The sequence below is a fragment of the Oxyura jamaicensis genome, chromosome 1 (genome assembly GCF_011077185.1).
Source record: "Oxyura jamaicensis isolate SHBP4307 breed ruddy duck chromosome 1, BPBGC_Ojam_1.0, whole genome shotgun sequence".
NCBI lineage: Eukaryota > Metazoa > Chordata > Aves > Anseriformes > Anatidae > Oxyura > Oxyura jamaicensis.
This window is the reverse complement of record NC_048893.1, coordinates 34,844,623-34,867,566: the sequence shown is the minus strand read 5'-3', so window position 1 is coordinate 34,867,566 and position 22,944 is coordinate 34,844,623. Positions and strand designations below refer to the sequence as shown.

Below are 22,944 nucleotides of genomic sequence, written 5' to 3'. Positions count from 1 at the left end.
TGGGTCTGAAAGCTTGATACCATCCTCGGGATTAGGAGGAAGAGATGTGGTCTCACCACAACATATCCCTTTAACCAAGGGGCCAGGCAGGAGTAGAGGAACCCAAGACAGAGAAAGCTTAAAGAAAAAGACTCAGTGTAGCATTGTAGTTGTATCTTGGTGGTAAAGAGAGCCCAGGAGGACTCTACCTGAATCCTGAAGGAGGCAGCCTGGGCACAGCACCAGGAGTGCTTATGCAGAGCCAGGCAGCAGCCAGGACAACACCTGTGTCGGGTCGGCATTGCGAGCAGGGCTTAGAGCCACACCCAAGATCAAAAGGAGCTTCAAGCATCTCTGCCAAAGCCAGGGATCCACAAGGGTGGTGTTAAGAAAGGAGCAGCTCTCAGTCTGCCAACACCGTGAAGCTGCGCTCGTCTCCAAACGGAGCTGACACTTACTGATTCACTGTCCACCTTGTATTGCTGGGACTCGGCTACAACATCCCCGTTAGTAAATTCAGAAGCTATGTATGTAGGCTTCTTCTGCACTGCACAGCAGTCAGTGTATGAAATGTTCTCGCTGTGGAAGAATGGTTAACTTTATTTTTCCCTGAGTGCAACAGAAGCCTTTTCAATGAATAATACAATGCATTTGAAGCTTTGGAGTAAGATATATTGAAGATTAATAATTTTTAATTATGGTGTTTGTGATGCATAATGGCATCTATCTGTATTCATCTTTTATTGCAGAATTATATTTCAGGTGGATCATATGGCAAAATAATAGTGGAGTTAGTTTGTCTCTTCAAGAGAAGTTGTGCAGAAAAATTGAGTGTGTTTTTGCTTCTGTGAGGTTTCCAAGAATTTCTCAGCTGGAAAGTTGAATATCCCATGTGACAGTGTCCAGCATTGGAGACCTTAAAGGACTATGCAGGAATTCCAGAGTCTGCAGATGAGAGGTAAACTCCCTTTCATTGCAGGTCTTATTCCGGCTTCCAGAGCAGTGTTTGTGCTGTGAAACTCTGCTGAAGCCAATGTTGGCTGAAGAGCTCGTCCTGCATTTGCACGCGTTGTTTCTTATTGTGTCCCCAGCACGGCTGTGGTCCGCAGTCTGGTGTTTTTCCAGATGGTACCCAGGAGGAACATGGGCAGCGCTGAGCCAGGAGCTGCTTTGTGCAGGCAGTGTGGTTGCAGATACTCAGTTCTGGGAGAGGATGAAGAGTGTAGCCCATGTCCCTTGGTCCCTGGGCTGGAGGTTGGCCAGCTGTATGCAGCAATGCAGATGTAACCAAGGAGGAGGCTTGCACAACGGAGCTGGTGTGGAGTTTGCTGCTTCTGGTTCAGAAGGGCAGACCTGGTGCAGGAAAGGGGCAAAATCTCAAGCTGGAGGAAAGGCAGGAACAGGACCAGAAATGTCAGCATTGACAATGAGCTGCCCCGAGGGCCTTCAGCAGCCCAGCCTAGTCACAGAGCTGGATGCAAATCTACACAGGGAACTTTGGTACATCCTTCAGCCTATGCTTTGCATTTCTTCCATCAGACTGCTTTGTCAGAGCCCTAAGCAGGCTTTTTGGATTTTTATTCCTTAAAGCCAACACTGATCTTCTTTTACATTTTAATATACTTTCTGTACAGGAGCAGAGAGCTAGCTGCATGCAGGCGTAGCAAACAGAAGACTTTTGGTTGCAACGTGCTCCGGCCCACCCCTGGTCTGAGTTCTTCAGGTTTTTGGTCAGGAGAGGCACATCTTCAAATGGTTTGGAGGGATTTTTTTTTCTACCTTTAAGAAAGATTTGTTGTTTGCTGCCCTTGCTGCCCCCAGCCCAGCTAACACAACCATCAGTCTCTTTGGGGCACGTTGATCGACGTGTGACAGCCTGTGCTTCACTTATGGTTCTGGCACCACCTCTTTCTGGCTTTCCCAGTCCAATAGCTGTCTGTTGATGCAGCTCTGGAGGTACTTTGTCCTTGGCAAGTGATTTACAAAACTTATGCCACTTCATGATAATTTTGAATTGAGAGCAGATTAATGATTGTTTCTGTATTGGCGGTGGTTGCCTCTTAATAACAGTTATCCAGCTTTCTTGTGTCTGTCTAAGTATCGTGTGCTCAGATGACTCCAGAGGAAACATATCTGGGCACTATGTAAGTGTCTAAATATAGCAATAGTAATCTCTAGCTTTCTTCTTTTCAGTCAGTAGAAGAAATTTCTGGATACGCTTCTGTTTGTGTGGAGTACACACTGAGATAAGCCCATCTATCTCAGTGCTAATTTCTGGTGTCTCCCTATTACTTTGCAAGAGGAAAGTCTTTTCCATAAATCTTTGAACTTGTCTTTGGGGTTGTTTTTTGGGTGTGATTTTTTTTTTTTCTTATGCCAGGGAATTGCAGTTTTCTGCCCCTTTCCAAACTGCCAACTTTCTGCTCCACTGAAGTTCCTTCTGGCTCCAGTCCCAGGGTGCTGGGGAACAATAGCTTCTATTTTAGTCCATAGAGATTTAATTGCTGTGAATAAGGTTGACAATTATCTCTCTTTGTGTTTGAGAATCCCACCAGCTGTTTTAGATGCATTTAAATTGCTGCACCATGCTAAATTCACTTGTCACATCAGGAGTTATTGAGCCAGATTTGAGGCAACTCGTAACATGTCCCTGGCCTTTACTTTAAAAATCATTTTTGCTGCATTTGATTCTTTGTCTACCCCCTCTCCTTCAGCCTTGGCTCTCTGCACTGGGTGGCACTATTAGTCACACCACGGGACTTTTATTACGAAGAAAATGCATTTCAAGCAGCAAGGAAACTTACTGAAACAGAAGCTGGCATCTCGTTTTTTTGCTGCCCCCAGCCACGTAAGCTCAGGCATGTAAGGTGGGAATCATTTGACCACATCATATGGACAACCTGCTGTGTAAGTGCCTAGGCTCTTTTTTATTGTCCACAAAGAGGAACAGACACTTCACGTTAATGTAAACAGCTAAAATAGGTCAGATGAATCATGCCCCCAGATGTCCTCCTCTTCTTTGCTTATAAATAAAGTCCAGATGATTAGCTCGGACTTAGCTGTCTGCACCGTGGACATCTGAACAGATCTCACCTCTGGGGACCATGCTTGTAGCAGCCATCACATGTAGGTGACTGTAGGCGCGTGTAGACACCTAAGAGGATTAAAAAGACTTGGCTCGGTGCAGTCGCTGCAACTGCGAGCCCCAAGGTGAAAGTGCTCTGGGTTTGCTTTCTCAAAGCTGAAGGCAAACCTGTCTGCGTAGCCGTGTTTCTCCTCACCTTGTGAATTCCTTTGCTGCTTTCTGGCAAAAGTTAGTTTCCAAAGAAGAAAGAATGGATGGATTTTCCAAAGGAAGCTACAGATTGGTATTTGATAATATGCAGACAGATAGCATTAGGCTCTGATTTTTTTTTCATTGCTATCTTCCTCAACTCCTCAGACACAATTGCATAACCTTTATTTTCTCCAGAAATGTTCCTTCAAGCAAGACCTGTCCTCCACATCATCTGCTCTTTCTTCATTCATGTTGTCTCTCAAATGTTGCTGTGGAAATGTGTTGATTTGGGTTTAAAATATATATACATTGCTGCACAGGTGTACCCGTGGGCAGCACGCTGCCATGTGGAGGTTTGCTTGCACAGGGAAAGCCAAGAAAGGGGATGAGTGTGAAAGTGCACCTTTCCTCTTTTGCCTGAGAAGGTGACTCCCTTGTTAACTTTCAGAATTAACTGTTGCATTCAGCAGAGTTTTCTTTTCAGTCTGCATACAGCTTTGTTTAGTGTTTATTTGCAGTCTTGTCAAGGGGTTAATTCCTCTTGAACTTCCGATTTCAGTCGCTACCTTAGTTTATATTTCATGTTTGTGCAACTGTAATTATAATTCCTGAACACAAGCTATTCCTTGGTGTAACAGGGTGCAGGGACACTAATATTTTATCATTTCCTGATACGTATTTTTTTACAGATCTTGACAAGGCTCTAATTTCCCAGTAGCCTGAGGGGAATGGAAAGGTCTATGTACAAGCTGCAGTCGTCAGCTGGTTCTGGTGTTGACTTCGTACCCGTAGTGAGACCTTGCAGGGGTTGCAAGTACCTTTGCTCACACCGTGCAGGATCTGTCCCTGAAATGCTGCTTAGGTCTGATTGTGCTGGGCTGCCCCTTCATCTGGGGAACTGCTTGAGCACAATGGACTCTCCCTGGTTATAACTCTTAAAATATTTGATAGGTGGCCCTGCTTGCTGCGTTTGTGCTAACTGCAAACTGCTTGCAAACAAGCAGGTTTTCCCCTGTACATGTTTACAGGTGAAGACTTGTGCTGAGGGTTTATAGGAGCCAGTGGTGCTCAAGCCATTGACGTTGGAAAGGGCAAGATTCATAATGCAGACAGATTTGCAACATAGGCAGAAGAGAACAGTGCTGGAGACTGCTGAGCTTTATAGCTCCTGCTCCTGTTCAGACCAGTGCTTGGTGCCAGCAGGAGCCACTTGGTTTTTCAGGTTTCACGAGGTGTCAGGGGGCAGCACCTGCTCTGTGCCGGATCCTGTCTATGTGCTGGGTGAGACAGGTCTCCACTGCTTTGCTCCCTCTGCATGCCCATCTGGACACAGTCCTGTGCAGCCAGCGCTAGGTGTGCAGACCCCCAAGCTTGGGGACGTCCCCTCGGGATAACAGGAGTGGTTTGGGCTGGAAAGGACACTTTTGTCTCCAAGGCCTATACACACACTCATTTCCTCACTGCTGTGTGCTTGCTGTTGGGTAGAAATTCCACATTCAGCTGTGATTCTTCTTCTTTTAGATGGTACTGATTTTTCCAGCATGTGTATGAGTATATTGAAAACATATATATAAAACTATTGTAGTATTTTTTTAATCCTGTTTCACATTAAATACTGTCGCTATTTTTTTAGCCCTAATTTTGGGGAAGCTAATTTTGGAGTTGTCTTTTACTCCCAAGCAGAGTGGATGAGCACTGTGCAAATGTTCTGATGATAAAGATTTGTCAAGATGAAGGTAGCTGCCAGTGTTCTGCAGTCTCTTTTCAGGTTCAGGTTGCAGATGCTTTTGTCTTGAATTTAGCTTATCTCTTAACAGCTTCAAAGATGAGGTCTAGAAAAGTAATTTAAATAGTACAGCTAAAAGATAAGTTTTGAGGCACGTTTTTATGGCAGAGAGTCATTGTAGTGTGGTTTGCACGTGGCCCCTTCCTACAGATCTGCCGTTTAATGTTCTCTGGAGGAGAATCGACGGACATAAAACTCTAGCAGCAGGGTGTATGTCTTTTCTAAGCTATTCCTAAAAATAACCAGCATAAGAATGGCTTTGAATTGATTTTCTACTTACGGATTCTTGGTAACAAAGCTGTACATAATGTTTCCTTTTTATTTTCTTGACTTGCATTTGTGTACTTGCATACATACAGAGTTTCCTATAATGACTTTTAGAGAATAAATTACCAAACCGACATCTTTCATGTTATAGGGGTTTCACAGTACCAGCTGTAGTAGAGGGTTATTGTGAATCAGGCGTTGGTGCTTATCTGTGGAAATGTGTACGCTTTCTGTCACACTTGCCAAGATTAGCTTGGGGCTAATTTAAGTTGACAGCTGTATAAAAAGGGATTAGTACTGTCACCACCAAACTGTTGCAGTTAACTTTCACACATGCTAAATATGAAAGATAATTTTTTTTGAAGCTTGAACCAGTTTTGCTTAAGCCATTTATCGTGATTTCTCTTAACCCTGCGAGAGCTGTGATGGCGCTTTACAGCAGCGTAGCCTAATGGTGTAGGATTTACTGAAGTCCTTTAAACATATAACTCGCTTCAAGGTAAGTTTCAGGAGAGATTTTATTTGCATCTAACTGGCATTGTTCTAGGGAAGAAAGGGTTTATTTGGGATGTGCTTTCGTAAGTAGAACTTTGAGAAAGAAATCACAAAAAATGGCATTATTTTTTTTTCTCCGTGCATCCTTGCCATGCACAAACATTCACTTATGCACCACAATAAAATATTTTGAGTTCAAATTGAGCATTTGGTTGGGTGTTCTGTTTGTGAGGCTGTTGTTTAGTAGTAGCAGTATGGAGCTTGTAGGAAAAGCAAGTTTTTATGAGGTCCGAGGGCCCCTTTCTGTAGGGGTATGGGGCTGGCTGCTGTCCTTGCCTCTGCATCTTTTTAACCAATGCTCGTGTTCAAGCTTATCCTCAGCCTCATGCATGTAAGGACTTGCACAGCTCCTGAAAATAGGCACAGGAGTGGCTGCTGTTCCCCGGCGTCAGAACCAAGAGAAGAGAAGAGCTGGGTTCTTCCTTTGAGTGTGGGCTGAAGAATTGAGCCAAAGATGTTTCTCATCAAAATACAGCTCAAAACTACTATCCACAGAGCTGTTTCTCAGTGTGGAAGCCAGAAGCCAAGTGTTGCTCATCAGTGAACTCTCAGTATCACCCTGCATGGCCAAATTAACAAGTCATGTGTGGCAAAGTGGCTGGGAACAACATTCAGAAAAGTCACTGTCACGATGTGCATAGCATGACTTCTGAACATTGAACTGGGTGCTTCAGTTTCAGGAGTTGTCCATCCTAATGTGTAAAATGAATCCCAAGGGCAATTCTCATGCTGATGAACTCTGCTGAAGTATTTTCCTGTATAAAGGTTCCTTTTCTTTTCACACCTGTTTTGTTGTTCAGTGTTTTCTGCTTCAGTTTGAATCTCTGACTTGTCACAGTAGCCAAAGATGATGAGCATTTTTTTGCCTTATAAACAGCAAAAATCTAGAAAAATCCAATTTTGCATGAAAATCTTCAGATTTTTTTGTGCAAATATACCTATCTAAAGGCAGACTTCACCAGACTGAATATGCTGTTCATAGAAGAAATGTCAGTGAAGAACTTTCAAAGTAAGTTCTTCCTGTGTACCACAGAAATGTCTTCAAATACAGTTTTCCCACAAAGAAAAAGCTGCAAGGCAGTGTGTTAGGGGACATGGGGTTAGAAGGACCCTGGTCAGCCTGAAGTTGTTTGTCCCTGTTATCCTCCAGGTCTCTTGCTTAGATTTTTTTTTTTTTTTTTCCCCAGCCATTTCACTGTGCTTTCTGGGAAGTAAATCGTGGTTCTCTTTTACAGCATCAAGATCATCTTTGCTTTAGCAACCTCTTATCATCCAGTGCTGATAGCCAGTAGAGAAGGAGTGAGGAAGGAGAACTTGGCATTACTATTTCCAGCCGTGGCTGAGATTGCTCAGCCCTGAAGTGAGATCACTCTTAACCACATTTGCATCCCACCAGATCAGCTCAGCATCCGCTGCAGGCTCACTGACCATTGCATTACTCATGTAGTTTCCTACATCCTAATTACAAACACAGCTGCTGCTCATCCCTTTCTGTTTAGCGATCATGGAGCCTGCTCTGTTACTGTGACCTAAAACTGCCTTGGAGCTTCTAGTTGCTCAGTAGGGTATTTTATTTTTTTGGAAAGCACAGGTGGGTGGTGTGCCATGCATGCATTGCCAGATCATGTTCATTTATACCAAACTTGTGGAAACTTTTAAGACTTTTTTTTGTGTGTTGCTTTTTACTTCTATCTTACATTTTAGTTTAAAATATTCTTTTGGACCTTGCCTATTTTAATCCCATATTTAGTCTTTATCAGCCTGGCAGGTGTAATAGCTTGTAGCAAAGCCCTAAAGTGGGTTTGGCCCTGTATACTGGTGTGATTGCTGACACACAGACACACAAAAAAAACATTTTCACACTGGAGCATCGCAAGACTCATCTTTTTTGGCTAAAAATTCACTTCCAGCTTGTTTAAGGAAATGAAGATTTTATGTAACCCCATGGATTCAGACAAATTATTCATGGATGGCTTTGGTTTCTGCCCACAGTAAACAATACTAGTGGGTATTTTGTTTTTGATGTGAGCAATATCACAGTTACAGTAATGAATGAATGAAATTGTTTAGCCTGTTTCAAAAGCTTCCTTTCATCTGTGGGAGAATTTGATCACATAGAATGAAATCTCTTTCAAGTCTATTCCCAATGCAGAAATAAATCTTGTGTGGGTGAAGGGGGGGAAACAGCCACCTACCTGGAAATCTAAGACTATAAATGAGATGTCACAGAAAAAGGCAGTGGCATCCACTCCAATGCCAATCCATTAGAGAGGAAGGAGAAAAAAAAAAAAAAAAAAAAAAAAAAAAGAGAAGGGTGGGGATGGAGGGTGGGGGAGAAAAGCTAGCAACACATTTATGAAAGAGGGTACTTGTATGGTGTCTTTAATCCTCATTCTAGTGAAATGATGATTACTGAAATTATAAAGGAAAACTGTAGGAACATATTTTCTGCTGTTCACAGATAGAGTATTAATTAATCTGGGCTACTTCTGTGTCATTGGTTAGGTTGGCTGCAAGCTGTTGTCCCACTGGTGGTGGCAGGGTGACACGAGTGTTCCCCAGCTGGAGTAAGGAAGGAGGCTGGCTGCAGCTCCTCTGAGCTGCTGGAGCCTGGAAGGATGGCATGCTGCACCATGGACAGACTTTGTGCTGAGGGTACCTGCTGCACTCTCAGTCCCTAGCCTTAAACTGAAAATCAAAATAAACAATGTGCTGCCCATGGATATAGCTGTGTTTGTCTACCTCCTTTTTGATAAGCCTTAAGGAGGATATGAAAAGCTTTTCTATTTGCTTGAGGGTTAACAAATTGATTTTTTTTTTTTTTTTTTTTCCAAAAATTTGTATATTGTGGAATTGAAAAAAATAAATTTGAACCACAAAAAAAAAAAAAAAAAAAAAAGAACCTCAACAAAAGCTCTTGATTATCATTGCTTAATTCTTGTGGTTATTGAATAAAGACATTAATTCCTGGAAAAAATAATTGTTTACTTCCCTAGTGGCCAGAATAACTCTTTAGAATTGTTAGTAATCTGAAAATTGATAATGAAGAAGACAGGAGTATGTTCCAGGTTGTAAAGTTTAATGAATGCTTAGGATTACGTGTCTACTAATTAGATTAACGATGGAGTTAGTGAACGTCCTGGGGGAAGAAAGATAAAGATGTGGTTAATAGAAAAAAATTGTTTTGGTGATTGGAAGATTTTATTTTTTGAAAGGCATGGGTTATTTTGAAGGACATAACTTCTTTGCAGGGCTTTTTTTATTTAGGTATTTTTTTAACATCTTATGGGACTTTCAGCTTTTTTTTGGGGGGTGGAGTCGAGGCTTTTTCTAAACTAAGTTTACAGAGAAAAGTGTTTTGTAAGAAAGCAGCAACTTGAGAACATCAACTTGTCTTTTATTGAAGGTGTTGCTTTCTGTATCTTTAAAGTAAGTGTTCAGGCCCTTTCAAGTTGGTTTTATGCCCTTTACAATCAATCTCTTCTGCTTTCAGCTGACCTATCCTCCCGGGATGGTTTCCTACCTGTCAAGACTACCTTGTCAGTGACAAATGCAAGTTACTGAATCTCCCTCTTTCTCTGCAGTGCTCCCTTTTTACAAACATTTGTTGCTTTTTGATGCTCCAGCGTCAAAGCCTGTGGTCTGCATAGACAGTACTCACAGCCTTGGCCTTAACACGTGTGGTACAAGCACAGGCTCCTGAGACCTTTGCCGTGGAAGTGCTTGTGAAGAATGTCTTGACCCTCACAAGAGACCTTACAGAGAAGGTGGCTCATAGATCATAGAATGGCTTGGGTAGGAAGGGACCTCAAAGCCCACCCAGCTCCAACCCCCTGCCATGGGCAGGGACACCTCCCACCAGACCAGGTTGCCCAAAGCCCTATCCAGCCTGGCCTTGAGCACCTCCAGGGATGGGGCATCCACAGCTGCTCTGGGCAGCCTGTGCCAGGGCCTCACCACCCTCAGAGTAAAGAATTTCTTCCTTATATCTAATTTAAATCTTCCTTCTTTTAGTTTGAAGCCATTCCCTCTTGCCCTATCACTACACCCCCTGACAGAGAGTCCATCCCCAGCTTTCCTGCAGGCTCCTTTAGGCACTGGAAAGCCCCTGCAAGGTCTTCCTGGAGCTTTCCCTTCTCCAGGCTGAACAACCCCAATTCCCTCAGCCTGTCCCCACAGGAGAGGTGCTCCAGCCCTCTGAGCATCCTCATGGTCCTTCTCTGGACTCTTACCAACAGGTCCACAACCTTCTTGCGCTGGGGGCCCCAGAGCTGAACACAGTGCTCCAGGTGGGGTCTCACAAGAGTAGAGAAGGGAGGGAGAATCACCTCCCTCGACCTGCTGGCCTCACTTCTTTTGATGCAGCCCAGTAACTGCAGAGAGGAACTGTGGTAGGAGAGAAGCAGATAGGATTTGGGATCTATCATGTGACTGCAAGTGGTTGTCAGTGACTGAAGGGGTAGATCAGGGCTCTGTTAATGAGTTTAATTTCTGAGCTGGGTCCAGTCTGGAGTATGTGTAGAGTCTGTTCCTGTGCTTCTCCTGGTGCATGGTGGCTCCCTGGTGCAGGGAGAATTCTTGGAGCCCTCAAAATCCTTAAGTTTCAAAAAGCACTTTTAGGAACACTGCTGTAACTATGCATCATTCAGCATTTCTGCCGAACTGTTTACATTTCCCAGTTATTTTTGTCAAGATATGTGACAAGTTTTGCTAGACTTCTGAGTTTACAAAAAAAAAAAAATAAAAAAAAATCTGCGGATTACTTCTTTAACTTTTTTCAGAGTTTGGCATCTAGACCAGGGTAAAACAGTCCTCCTGAAGTATAGCTTGGAGCTTCTGCTGGAGCAAATACAACTTAATGCAATCTCAACGAGCGTGGTTTAGAGAAGAATAAAACAGACAAAGATGTTCCCCAGAGTAAATGTATTGATATAAATTTGAAAAACAGAGGGACGAATGAGAATGCTTCAGAAGACTTAGGATGTGGTGGTTGTGTTTTTGTTAGGAACTGGTTACAGAGAAGCTGTCCAGGGTTTGTTTGACTGGCCTGGTTTGTTCTTTTAAGATAAATTCAGGATTTTGTAATCGGTGATGTTGGCAACAGGAGTTCAAGTTCTGCTCAGTGAATGAAGAATAGAAGCACAGTGTGACCTACATCTCCATTCAGTCAGATGGGATTTGGGGTCTTGTGAGATACCAGCAGAATGCTAATTGTGAGCCAGACAAACTAGCTGGCTCATATCTGGGGGATTTGCTTTCTGTGAATCAGAGCGGTCTGTAACGTATTGAAGTGTCTATCAGGGTACCTCTGCAAATGTGATGAAGTCCGACCACCTTACCGCGCAGGTTTTGTGAAGCTCCTGTTTGCAAAGTAGGATGTGTTTTTACTAGCACTAACTGTACCATGGACTAAGCCATAGGGCTGTGTGTTTATTACTGAGCAATGTGTGTTTGACACTGTAGAGAGAGTCAGTACTGTAAAAAGAGGGGCTTCTGATCCAAATTTGGTTAGTTCAACCCAATTATTTGGGTTGAACTTCATAAACGATTGGATAGCAGATAAATGGGTAATGGAGAAGAGAAGGGAAGGAGTTGATGATCATGAACAGGTCTAATTCAACAGTTCCCTGAGGAACTGTTATGGGGAGAGAAAAAAAAATCCATGAGAATGTGTCTGAGTAACAGCTAGAGAGTTATAGGCCTTTATCTCCTTTTCCCCCTTTTTGCCCCAACAATTTCTTATTACTTGAATCCATGATGTAATGGAAGTGAGGACAACTGCATGGTTGGAGATTTTTTTCTTAGAAGGATGTTTCTTTTATTAAGTGTGATAAGGTAACGCTTGATCTCATTTTGTTCACTGTAGTGGAGGTTAACATTTTTGGGGGGTGGACAGAAAGAGAAATATGAAGGGGAACTGAAAAGCTTAGGAAGTTGAGGCATCTCCTCTATTGATGGAGGGGGGTGATAGGTTTTCCATAAAAAAATTCAAACGTGTAATTAAGAGTTATCTTTTAGAGATATGAACAACTTGTTAGTTCTGCTTTGTTATTTGTATAAGCAGTTTAGATGTGGTTTTGTCCTGATGAGTTAGCCTGTGAGAGCAAGGAGCAAAGACAACACTAAAAACAGCACAGGAAAGCTGGTTGAAAGAAGAGCCTCAAGGAGGGATTTAAGAAGCTGCACAGAGAAAAGGATTTCAAAAGACAGAAACGACACAGAGCTGTTGGAGTAGAAGGTGTTACTAGCTTCTGTGTTAGGCATCAGGGTTAATAGTTACAAGCACATAGGTCAAACTTGGAGATTAAAAATTGCAGGGCTTTCTGCAGCCCTTTCCCAGAAGCTGGGGTATGAGGTAAGATGTGAGGGCAGAAGAGTGCCCGTATCAGGAGAGGGGATCCTCCTGGCATCTGGACCCTGCATTGCCTGTAGTGCCCATAAGCACTGTTTTGACATTATGATTACTTTATTTCTGAAATAATTGGAAAAGCTGGAGTAGTAGGCAGGAACTTGTCTTTCACAGTGCCAATCCTCCCACCTCAATACACCGACACCCCAGACCCCACGTGTTTTTGGTATTCAGTCTTGCTGGGTTCCTTTTGGCCATACCCTCTCCTAGCAGGGTATTTGATGCACAGATTCAGCTGCCAGGTGTTTCTCACAGCAGCTGCCTGCCAGGGTGGCTTGTCAGGTCACTTTGTTCTTGTAGGTTTTCTCATGCACTCAGTGCCTTGACAGATTATCTTGGTAAGAGCTTTGTAGAATGATACCATATTGTGTGTAACTTAACACACCATTGAGCATCGGAACATCTGCCGTTAAAGTCCTGAAGTCCATTGCCAAGCTCAGAGACCAGAGCAGGTCCAGTACTTCAGTGATTTTCGTAAGGAACGAGAAGTGCTAAGGAGTGTAGTGGGCTTTGTAAGGAGTAGCTTTTGGCTCGATTTGTCTATTCCTTTTTCTTTTTTTTTTTTAATAAGAAAAAAGGGATTGAAAACAGTAAGGAAAGTAGTCAGTTGAACAGAGTATTTATTATAAAACTGCTCTTTCTGCGCTGCTGCAATACTCCAATCATGCTCATAGCCTTTCAAAGTAAAGTGTTGGTCAGCTGATTTCAATTCTTTGGTATTTGTATTTTTATTTCTGATTATGTGTCAGGTTTTCAAACTAGAAGCTTATTGCATCAGTATTTTTATCAGTATCTCCATTTGCTCAAATGATAGGGACTACAGAATGCGCGTGGTTAAACCGCGCACAGGTGCCTCACGACTAGAGGCTCCTTAATCTCTGCTCTCTATGTGTTCCAGAAACTGATTTTATCTACAGCTGGTGTTTATTTACATGAAATACTTGTAAGCAATGGTGGCATTATGCATACAGGTGTTAGCTGCAAATAAAACCCCTCTTCTGTGTGACTTCAGCATGACATTCAGCACTGCAAGGAAACTTTCTGGAAGCACTGTGTAGTGGATGCACATATAGAGTATAACCACGTTTCTTCAAATTGAAGGAAGAAATACTCATTTGCATGTTACAGGACCATGTTGCTCTTAAAAAATCAAAAGAATATGTTATCCTTAAGTGAGACTGACACAGAACTGACATTTCCGCAAGAAGAGGCAAGCTGATGCAGAGTCCCCTGCAGGTCTGCCTTCCATTTTTGTTTTCTCTGCTTTCCAACAACTTCTATCAAGGTTTTTTGTTATGTAAAATTTTACTGCAATCAAAACACTAGAGATCAAGAATTTGCGTATGTCTTCAACTTGCCGTCAGGATTACGATATGCCTTCAAGCTGTTGTGCTTTTTGAGGAGGCAGCAGTTGTTTTTCAAGACACTGTGTGCCTGACGTGAAACTGTGCTTATCTAGTGCTGGAAATGCCGCCTCAGACAAATGGTGTCTTGGTCGTTGTCTCACCAATGGTGGTGACCAGCTTTATTATGCTGGGCGGACATCAGCAGCCATGGTGCAAGTCTGGGGGTACCCTTGGCTGCCCAGAGGTGTACTGAGCTCTTGGTGCTCGTTTCTGCATGCTTACAGCTCTTGGTTTAAGGCAGCTGCTCTCTAAGTTGCAAGCGGGACAGAGGGTTGAGGGTTTGAGCTGTTCTTTGTTTTGTTTTGTTTCAATATGTAATGCTGCAGTGCCAAAGGGGTGCATGCACCTCTGTTGCTGTGGTGCGATTTGCCTGTTGGAATACAAGGCAAAGTCTGTCCTTTAAACAGACTAACAGTAGTTCCTTTTTTTTTTTTTTTTTCGTCTCTCTCTCTTTTGTACCTTTAGTGCTAACAACGCTTAGATTTATAGCAGGTATTTTGTTTGTGCAAGATTCAGAACTTGACCAAATATACACCCTGCGCCAACAGATTCATTATTCAACACTGCAGACATTGCTGTAGAAAAGCAACTGGGGATCTCATGTTTCAACAGGGAGGCATAAATGGTATCAGACTTGACCATCAGGTAGTCCCTGTAAGGAAAAGTGTGTCATGCCTGTGGGTAAAACCTGCTCGTGATACCATTGGTTCTTATTCACATAGTTCTGTGAGAAATGCTTGTTATGTCACATGTAGGTGTATGGAAACAAGCAAGTGTGTATGTGTGGGTGTATGTGTATACAAAAGTCAGGTATTGTAATTCAGTTGGTATTTGCAGTACTATCTGTTGAGTCATATATAAAATACAGTTGGAGGCTTCTGTGCTTCTCTGACTTGGACTATGTCCCCTAATTTCTCTTTTGATTTTTTCCCTCTTTAGGGTAATAAATGCAGGGAAGAGCACACACAATGAAGATCAAGCCAGCTGCGAAGTCCTCTTTGTCAAGAAGAAATCTGGAGGCGCGAATTCTACACCAAACAAGAACTCAACAAAACGGAGGTCATCGCTGCCGAATGGAGAAGGTCTCCAACTGAAAGACAACTCGGTAAGCAGACTTCTGTGAAGTACAAAATAAAAATAAAGGGATGTGGTGATAGGTGGTGGATGTGGTGAAAAGGTGTGGATGTGGTGATAGAAGAAGAAAGATAGAAGATAAGAAGAAAAAAAAGATAGAAGAAAGAAAAGATAGAAAGATAGAAGAAAAGGTGTGGTGATAGGTGTGGATGTGGTGAAAGAAGAACTCCAAGTGTTTACTGTTTCATGTGTTTCCAGTTAACATCATATTATCTCTGTAAATACAGAACACCTAACTAAATTTTTCTTAGCTCTACTACTTGATTTATATTTTTTTTTGTGCTGAGAAGTGCTTCTTGCATATTAGTTTAAATATGCAGAAGGGAGTACTCCTTTGATTTTCCTTTATAATTCATTTATGAAAACATAATCCTTAAAAATTTACTGAAATTTACTGTGAAATACTGAGTTTAATGGTTGTGGTTTTCTTGTCCAATGAAGGTCACTGCAAGAATAACAGAATCATTGTTTATACGGTTGCACCATTTTTTGAAGAGTTGGACTTTATTTGGGTTCTTCTTACTGAAACAGGATTGTGTGTCACCAGCTTGGTTTATGTAGGTAGGCTAAGGTACTCCAGCACTCTGTATTCAGTGATTGTGGACTGCGGCCCTCTCTGTAGAGAGTGGTGTACATCAGGCACTTCTCTGTTGGTAATCATCTTCAGTTCTTTGTCTGTGTTATTTCATCCATTCTTTAAGCATGGGCTCAGGCTCCAGCAACTATTGATACTGTGTTAGGTTCAGACATATAAACTCCCTAAATTTTGGACGTTGGAGTCAGACAATGTGGATATGCTGTCTCTCTGCTGTTGGGAGAGCGCAGCTTCTCCCGAAGTACTGATTAGTCTTTTGTTGGACTATAAGTACATCTTCTGTTTGTTAGTTTATTTTTAAACCATGTGGTAATTACTAGTCTGCTTCAGTCTCTTTCCCAAAACCCCATGGCTTGGTGAACACCTGATGACTGCAGGGGTCGTTGAGGTCCTGAGGAACAAGAACTTCCTCTTGTGCCGTGTCCCTCCTCACCTTGTGCTCCCCGTGCTCTGTTTCATACTTCCTTATTGCTGCAAAATCTTCAGACTCAGGTTTGCAAATAGTCTTGTCCTTTCCTCTTTCAAATCTTTCCTAAAATCATCTGTACTAGTTCTTGCATGCTGATATTCCCCACTGAATTCAGACTGTCACAATGTTTTTTTCCAAATACATATTTACACCCTCCAGGATAAAGAATTGTGCCCTGTACTTGTTGAGACTAATCAGTTTTGCATACACACACGCAAGGCAAAAAAGTAATTTGTATAGTCTGTGTTCAGAGAAAAAAAAAAAAAATTATCTGTGCTAGAAAGACCATGCAGCTCTCTGCTATTGACCTATGCAAATGCTTGGTTCCAACGAGTGTATTTAATTTTTGTATGCATTTATTGCTTTTAATGAAGCAAGTGTCTGCCTACAGTACATATACACATGTGTAAACCACACAAAGATAAGCAACAATGTATTTGGTCCACGTGATGGATTTGTTTGACACCAAAGGTACTGCTGCCATGCACATAGCACACTACAAGGACCCTGGAGCAGCCCCTGACCTGTGTAGGGATGCTAGCTCTGCTCTAGCACCTCATTAAAGTTCCAGGCCTAGCTTGCGGGAAACCAGATCAGGGACCTCTGAATCCATGGCATGAGTGGATGTGGATGTACTGAATTTGCCTCTGTTTTCATATTTTGGGAGCATGCATGGAACATAAAAGTTCACAGTGATGTTTCACAAGATGTTTCACTAACTTTCAGTTTTGAGTAGTATCAGATGCTTCTTCCCAAGAGAGCAAAAGGCATGCTAGGTTTGTATATACTTTACTGCACAGTTAATCAGTTTCCCCACAAGGTATTTTTCTCCAGACATTAAGTACTTAATATGTTTAGATTGCATGCAAAATACAGGAATATAAAACTTATTTCATTATTGGAAAGATGTCTTCAATAGCCCTGATGTTATCTGTCATTACGGTTATCATGCTGTTATGGCACCATGATGGTAGGGTCTATAAACTGATAAAATATTTTTGAAAGCTGGTCTTTTTGTTCATTTTAGACTAAATGATTGTTAGCCTTATCAAATATCCCGTTGCCCTGTGTAATGAGAAATAGCTCATAGACTTCTCCAATTTCTTCTCTTTATTAGTGTATTTCCTACTTTGATTCTGTACCTTTCATCTCCGCTTTGGCATAAATAGCTACTTCCTTTGGGCTTTCATGAGAGAAACCTTTTTATTTCAAATCTTTTTACATTCTCTTATTTCTTACATATTTTGACCGGAAGAATGCGTAGCGTCTGAAGTGAAGAACCAGCTGATCTGTACAGTATAGTACTGTTTCCATGCTACTTATCCTCATTTTTATATGTTCTTATCTACAGATTTTCTTGTTTACTATGTGGCCTTTGAAGGTGCTGTAGCACTCATTATTTAGCTGTTTAAAACCTATTCTACCATGTTATTAGTCCACAGCTTGTGAATAGAAATGTGTAATATATTCTCCCAACGCAGGCAGCGTTTTCTGGAGAATGTTATCTCTACTAGAGGGCAGTCTTACACTAGCAATTGTTAGGATGTTTTTTCCTGTTCTTTCCTTGGTACATCTTTTGCTACTTGAAAATATTAAAAAAAAAAAAAAAAAAAAGTTAATAACATGCTATTTTTCTAATTATTATACTTCTTTTTTTTTTTTTTGTATTTTTTTGCTGTGAAGTATAATACTGTATTTTGCCCTCACATAACATTATTAGCATTGGAAGCAGATATTTTTTAAAGAGTGTCTGAGTCAGAGTTAAACATGATGAGGATGCAACTATTCTGTATCAAAAGGATGATACAGGCTTGAGACATTCTGGTGAATGCTGTGGTATCATCCCAGCAAGTGTTCAGTAAGAAAGCCAGGGGCTGAATTCTGTATATGCCTTCTGGGGACATCCCTGTAATGTGTGACCTGAAATCATCCCTGAGTAGTAAAGCACTTCATAGAAATTTTGGAGGAAGAAGGGATGAGAGAAGTGATTTATGGAGTACTTGTTCAAAGGAAAAAAAAAAAAAAAAAGAAAAAAAGAAAAAAGATTTCTTCAGTTCTTGCTTATTTTAAAGCATAAGGGAAATATGTCCTGCTCCCCCACTGCTACACGGGCTGTGGACAGGTGGCCCTGCGGCACCCCACAAGTCAGCAGTGCCTACCCACGTGGCTGAGGTGCCCCCTAACAGGGGTACTGCCGTGGCGAGTGTTGAAGACCATCAGTGAGTGAACTGGGAGTCGTATGCCAGGGTCTTGTCATAGTAACAGTCATGTGGCAGAACTTAATGTGATGCATTATTAATTGTCATCGTACAGTGGAGATACATAATTAATAGTGCCGTAGTTTTCTCTCTGTCACAAAGATGGGGGAGTACTTGTTTTATACGACACAAGCCTGGTTGGCTACCGTATGTAGCTGAACACACCATCAGTGCCAGGAGGAGGCTTTCCTCTATGGATGGGATGGTGGCTGCTCACCCAATTCTGATTTTATTTGAACCCAAGACTTGCTCCATTGCATTTTGTATGCGTTCTTATTTGGTGCAATAGTAGTCGGGTGGACTGTGGTTGGTGGTTTTTGTTTTTGTTTTCAGAACAAATCTTGAACAGCAACATGATTTATTTGCCGGTTAGGAATTAGTTGCATAAAAAAGCTCTGAAGGTTTACAATGCAGGACCACCATCTAGCTTACCTGAAAAATACATCTGAAATTGATTGCTGTATATTTCTAAAGCTTCCCACTTTTTTCTATAACCAACCTCCAGTAATTTATACATACGCATTTGCTGTCATGATTTCTCATCCATAGCTTGACCCAGAACTTTGCATGTCTTAATTAGGTTTTACAATTAAAAAACACAGGACACTGTTGCATGTGCCTGAATGCAGGGTCAGCAGATGTGGAGTCTGAAGCTTATTAAATTTCTTATTGCATACTGGAAACGAATTGTAAGGTCAGTGCAGTGAAGGATCTGTTTTCTCGTGTTGTGTCTTGTAGCTATTTAGAATGCTGTTAAATACGAACAAAAGAAAAACTAAAATAAATCAGGGTGCGTTGATTTATCATACTCCCAGTTGAGGGCTTTGTCCAGTTGAAGGAATGAATGGAGATTCATGATTGAAAGACAGAATACCACCAGAGCTAGCAGAAATTGATGTCTCTGAGACATTGAAGAATTATAATACCTTTGTGTTGGAAGGAAGATTAAGCTCCCCAAATGAAAGATGGAGAACAGCCCTGCATATGCACACCAAAATGGATAATAGCATGGTGGCTACAGAAGGCGTCTCAGTGTGGGAGAAAAGCGAGGATCTTCTTGTGCCTTTTGTCTCATCTGGCTGTCCTGAGTGCCAGCTCTTGTTTGTTCTCTGAGTTTCTGACTTATTTGCACTGTATATTTAATTCTTGGCAAATTGGCTTGGGTTTTGGATAATTCCATTTTTTCAAACAGAGCTGTTTTTATTCTCAGGGAGGGGGAAAAAGAGTTTATTTCTGCTTCCTTATTTAGATAGCTAATAGGTTATTAATGGTTATTCTCTTTGCTAGTTCAAAAGTTAATCAGGCTTTGCAGGAATATATACAAGTTTGTAGAGACTACTATTTGTTGCAGTAGTGCCTGCAGATCCCAGCTGAAGTTAAGGCAGTAGAGCATCTCATACAGAATGTTGTGTGTATAAGAGAAATGTTGTGGTAGTCAGCTCCCAAAACTTTATAATACAGACCTCTCAATTATCTAGGCTATTTCTACAGATTATAGGAAGAAATAAGTCTACTTTGGAATAAAATGAGGGTAGTGTGAAGTGCAGGGTGTTTTTTTGTTTTTTTTTTTTTTTTTTTTTTTTTTTTACCTACACTGATTATAAGGGGAATCTAGGGAACTGTTTTGGAGATGTGCGATATGGATGTCTGAAGTAGCTGAACTGGTAGCAACACTGTCTTATTTTAAAGCTACTAGTCCAAAAAGGACAAGGAGATAGGTGAAGTACACAGGAACCACTGGAGCTGACATGACCATGTCATGTTCACGTCAATTACAGCCTGAGAAGGCAGCTTGGGCCTACATGAGCTGTTCTGTGCTAATGCGTGCTTCCCAGTGGCTTAGAGGAAACAAGTGATAACATTTCAATTTCACTTTTTGTCATGGCCTGTTGTTCAGATCTGTTTAAAACTTTATGGTCTTTACCACCTTATTTTACTACTAAGCTGATACAAGGCTTGTTTAGGAAGTATCCAGTAGGAACTGGAGCATCACATCTGGCCCTTGTACACCAGAGGCTACAGTGGCAGGGGTGGCACAGCTGCAGGTAAGAGGAAACTTCCCCTCCTCTGGAGAAGACGAGGGGTTTATCTGAAGCAGAGCTCAAGAGGTGGTCCCTGGAACAGGGTCTTTCAGCCCTGCTGCAAAAATATGTGTTATTTTTTCTGATCTACCACCTTCACTGTAGTGCAGTTCCAAGGTTGATGGTGAGGTAAAGGAGCTCCAGGCTTGCACTCTTCTTCCCTCTGGTGTGAGGGGTGACAAAGTGGAGTGCAGAAGACCAAAGAACAAGGGACTTAAGGCACAAGCGGGTGCGTGGAAGACAGTAAGTTTCCCTTCTGTGTCCTGGTGTTTGGTGTTTGGACATTCCTGCTTGGAAACTTCTCTCTGCCTTGAAGGTTATCTTGTTCAAGACAACACTGCTTAGTGAAACAAAGAGCTGCACTGGCTCTGACTAGTCTTTTCCAGTGACAGAGCCTTTAGCTCTGCTCCTGAACCAGGTGGTGAGGCAGCTTTGCTCTCCTCATGGCCATTTGCTGTGTGTTGGGTGGGGGGGGCACTGTCAGAAACCTTGCACATGAAGTGAGGTGGCTGCAGCCACGAGAACTGAGCTGAGAAAGCAGAGCAGGAATGGGATAAACTGTAGCTTGGTATGAACACCTCTGCTAATCCTAAATGACTGTTGTGTTAGTAAAGAATGTACTACTTTAAGTGTTCTGCTTTATTTTTTGAACAGCTCTAATACAGACTTTGGGGGCTTGCTTTGGAAGATTTAATAATTTATTTTTAGTGACTAGCTCTTAATTGTAGGTTTCTGATAGAAATTGTTTGGGGTGGAGGGCACTATCAAAATTCAAATCCTTTAGGTGGAAGGTAAAATATTTCTATTTCAAATAGAGTTAGAGATATGCTGTGCTTTAACCCGGCCAGCAGCTAAGCACCACACAGCCATTTGCTTGCCCTCCTCAGTCCCTCTCTGGGATGGGGAAAAGAATTAGAAAAAATGAAGCCTGAGGGCTGAGATAAAGACAGTTTATTAGGACAGAAAAGAAATGAAAATAGTAATAATAATGATAATAGTATTACTACTAATAATGTGTAAAAACAAACAAACAAAACAAATTGCACAATGCAATTGCTCACCACCCGCTGACCAATGCCCAGCCCAACCCCGAGCAGCCGGCCCCCCCACCCCGGCTAGCCACCCCTATATATTGTTTAGCATGACGTCAGATGGTATGGAATACCCCTTTGGCCAGTTTGGGTCTGCTGTCCTGGGTCTGTCCCCTCCCAGCTCCTGCTGCACCCCCAGCCTGCCCGCTGGCAGGACAGAGGGAGAAGCTGAAAAGTCCTTGGCTTAGTGTAAGCACTGCTCTGCAACAAGTAAAACATCAGTGTGGTATCAATATTCTTCTCATCTTAAATCCCAAACACAGCACCCTACCAGCTACTAGGAGGAAAATTAACTCTATCCTAACTGAAACCAGGACAAGATATAATGCCTTTATGTGTACAAACACACATACCTCACCACCAATGGCAGCACATCTGCGATGGACTTGCACCTTATGAATGGTATGAATATATAAACAGTGGGGTTCATCATAAGAGAGGGATTTTGGCCAGGGAACCAAACCCTAAGAGAGGAATGGAAGCAGAAGCAACTTGACCTCCAACTCCCAGGAGGCAGAGTTACCAGTTTGAATAAATGGTTTCAGTTTCTAGCTGAAATACTACCAATTTGGGACACTTGTTTCTGCTGGCAAACTACTTCACATTTTGCATGAATAGCAAACTATTTTTGCAAACATATTTTTTGGTCAGTAATCTTGTTATCTGTTAAAAATGGCTTAATGCAGAACTTCACAACCAGCAGTTGTGTGGACTTTTAGTGATTCTGAGCCAAGAGTGATCTGGCACAACTGCCAGACATGCCCTCGGGGGTAAAAATTCATATCATGTTTTTGGTGAATTTACCAGCCTAGGCAAGTGGGTGGGACAAGATACAGAGCTTCATTCAGAGCTGTGTGCACTTGATTTTTTTCCCTACAACTATAGGATGTTTCCTGTATGATACTTACTGTGGTGAGTAATCCAGTACTGCAAGACAATCCTCCCATTTCTCAGCATTTAAATAATGAAATGAACAGTGTGTATAATAGGTTGCTGAATTTCTTTTCTTGGTAGATGTCAGGCTTAGAGGAGCTCCCTTGTATAGGTGACTATATTCTTGATGCAATGGTTAAGGATACTTTTGAACTTTACTACATGGAGTTGATACTCTATATACGGAGCAACAATGCCATAAGCTTAAATAATAATAATAAAAAAGATAATATTTGTATTTGAGACTTTTGAAAGTGCATTTCAAATAGAGTTTTGAGTAACAGTGTTTATTCAGCAATGAACCTTTTGCGCTTTTGTTGCATTAAAGAGGTGACAAATTACCCATTATAAGTCTGGCCGTGTTCAGGGTACCGAGCTACCATGCTGATGGACTCACACATAATGTAGCACTCCCTCACTCGAGTCACGTTCCATGAACCACCACAGCCACGCTTAAAGAGTTTGGTGGCATTCAATGAGAACTGTCACAGCTAGATTCAATGCAATCTAGTGCAGTTTATTAAAGAAATAGGTAGACAGGTTCTTTGGCTTGCGGGTGATAAATTCCCTGTCTGCAAAGCACACTTAAATGCCAAAATTATGAGTAACACAGGCTGGCTATTAATGTGTTAAAAGGCACAAAGACCCTATAGAGACTTCTAAGTTTCCCAGGGAGGCACTTGGTGTGACCAAGTGTTCAAATC

The 22,944-nt window shown here is 41.8% G+C and overlaps 1 protein-coding gene across 2 annotated transcripts in view; it reads left to right on the top strand.

Annotated features, from left to right (window-relative positions):
- PPM1H (protein phosphatase, Mg2+/Mn2+ dependent 1H) overlaps window positions 1–22,944 on the top strand; it is a 134,117-nt gene that overhangs the window by 49,020 nt on the left and 62,153 nt on the right. For both annotated transcript variants that reach the window (XM_035332715.1, XM_035332725.1), the window contains exon 2: window positions 14,619–14,784. In XM_035332715.1, coding sequence (XP_035188606.1) covers window positions 14,619–14,784 — 166 coding nt within the window. The remainder of the gene's footprint in view (window positions 1–14,618; window positions 14,785–22,944) is intronic.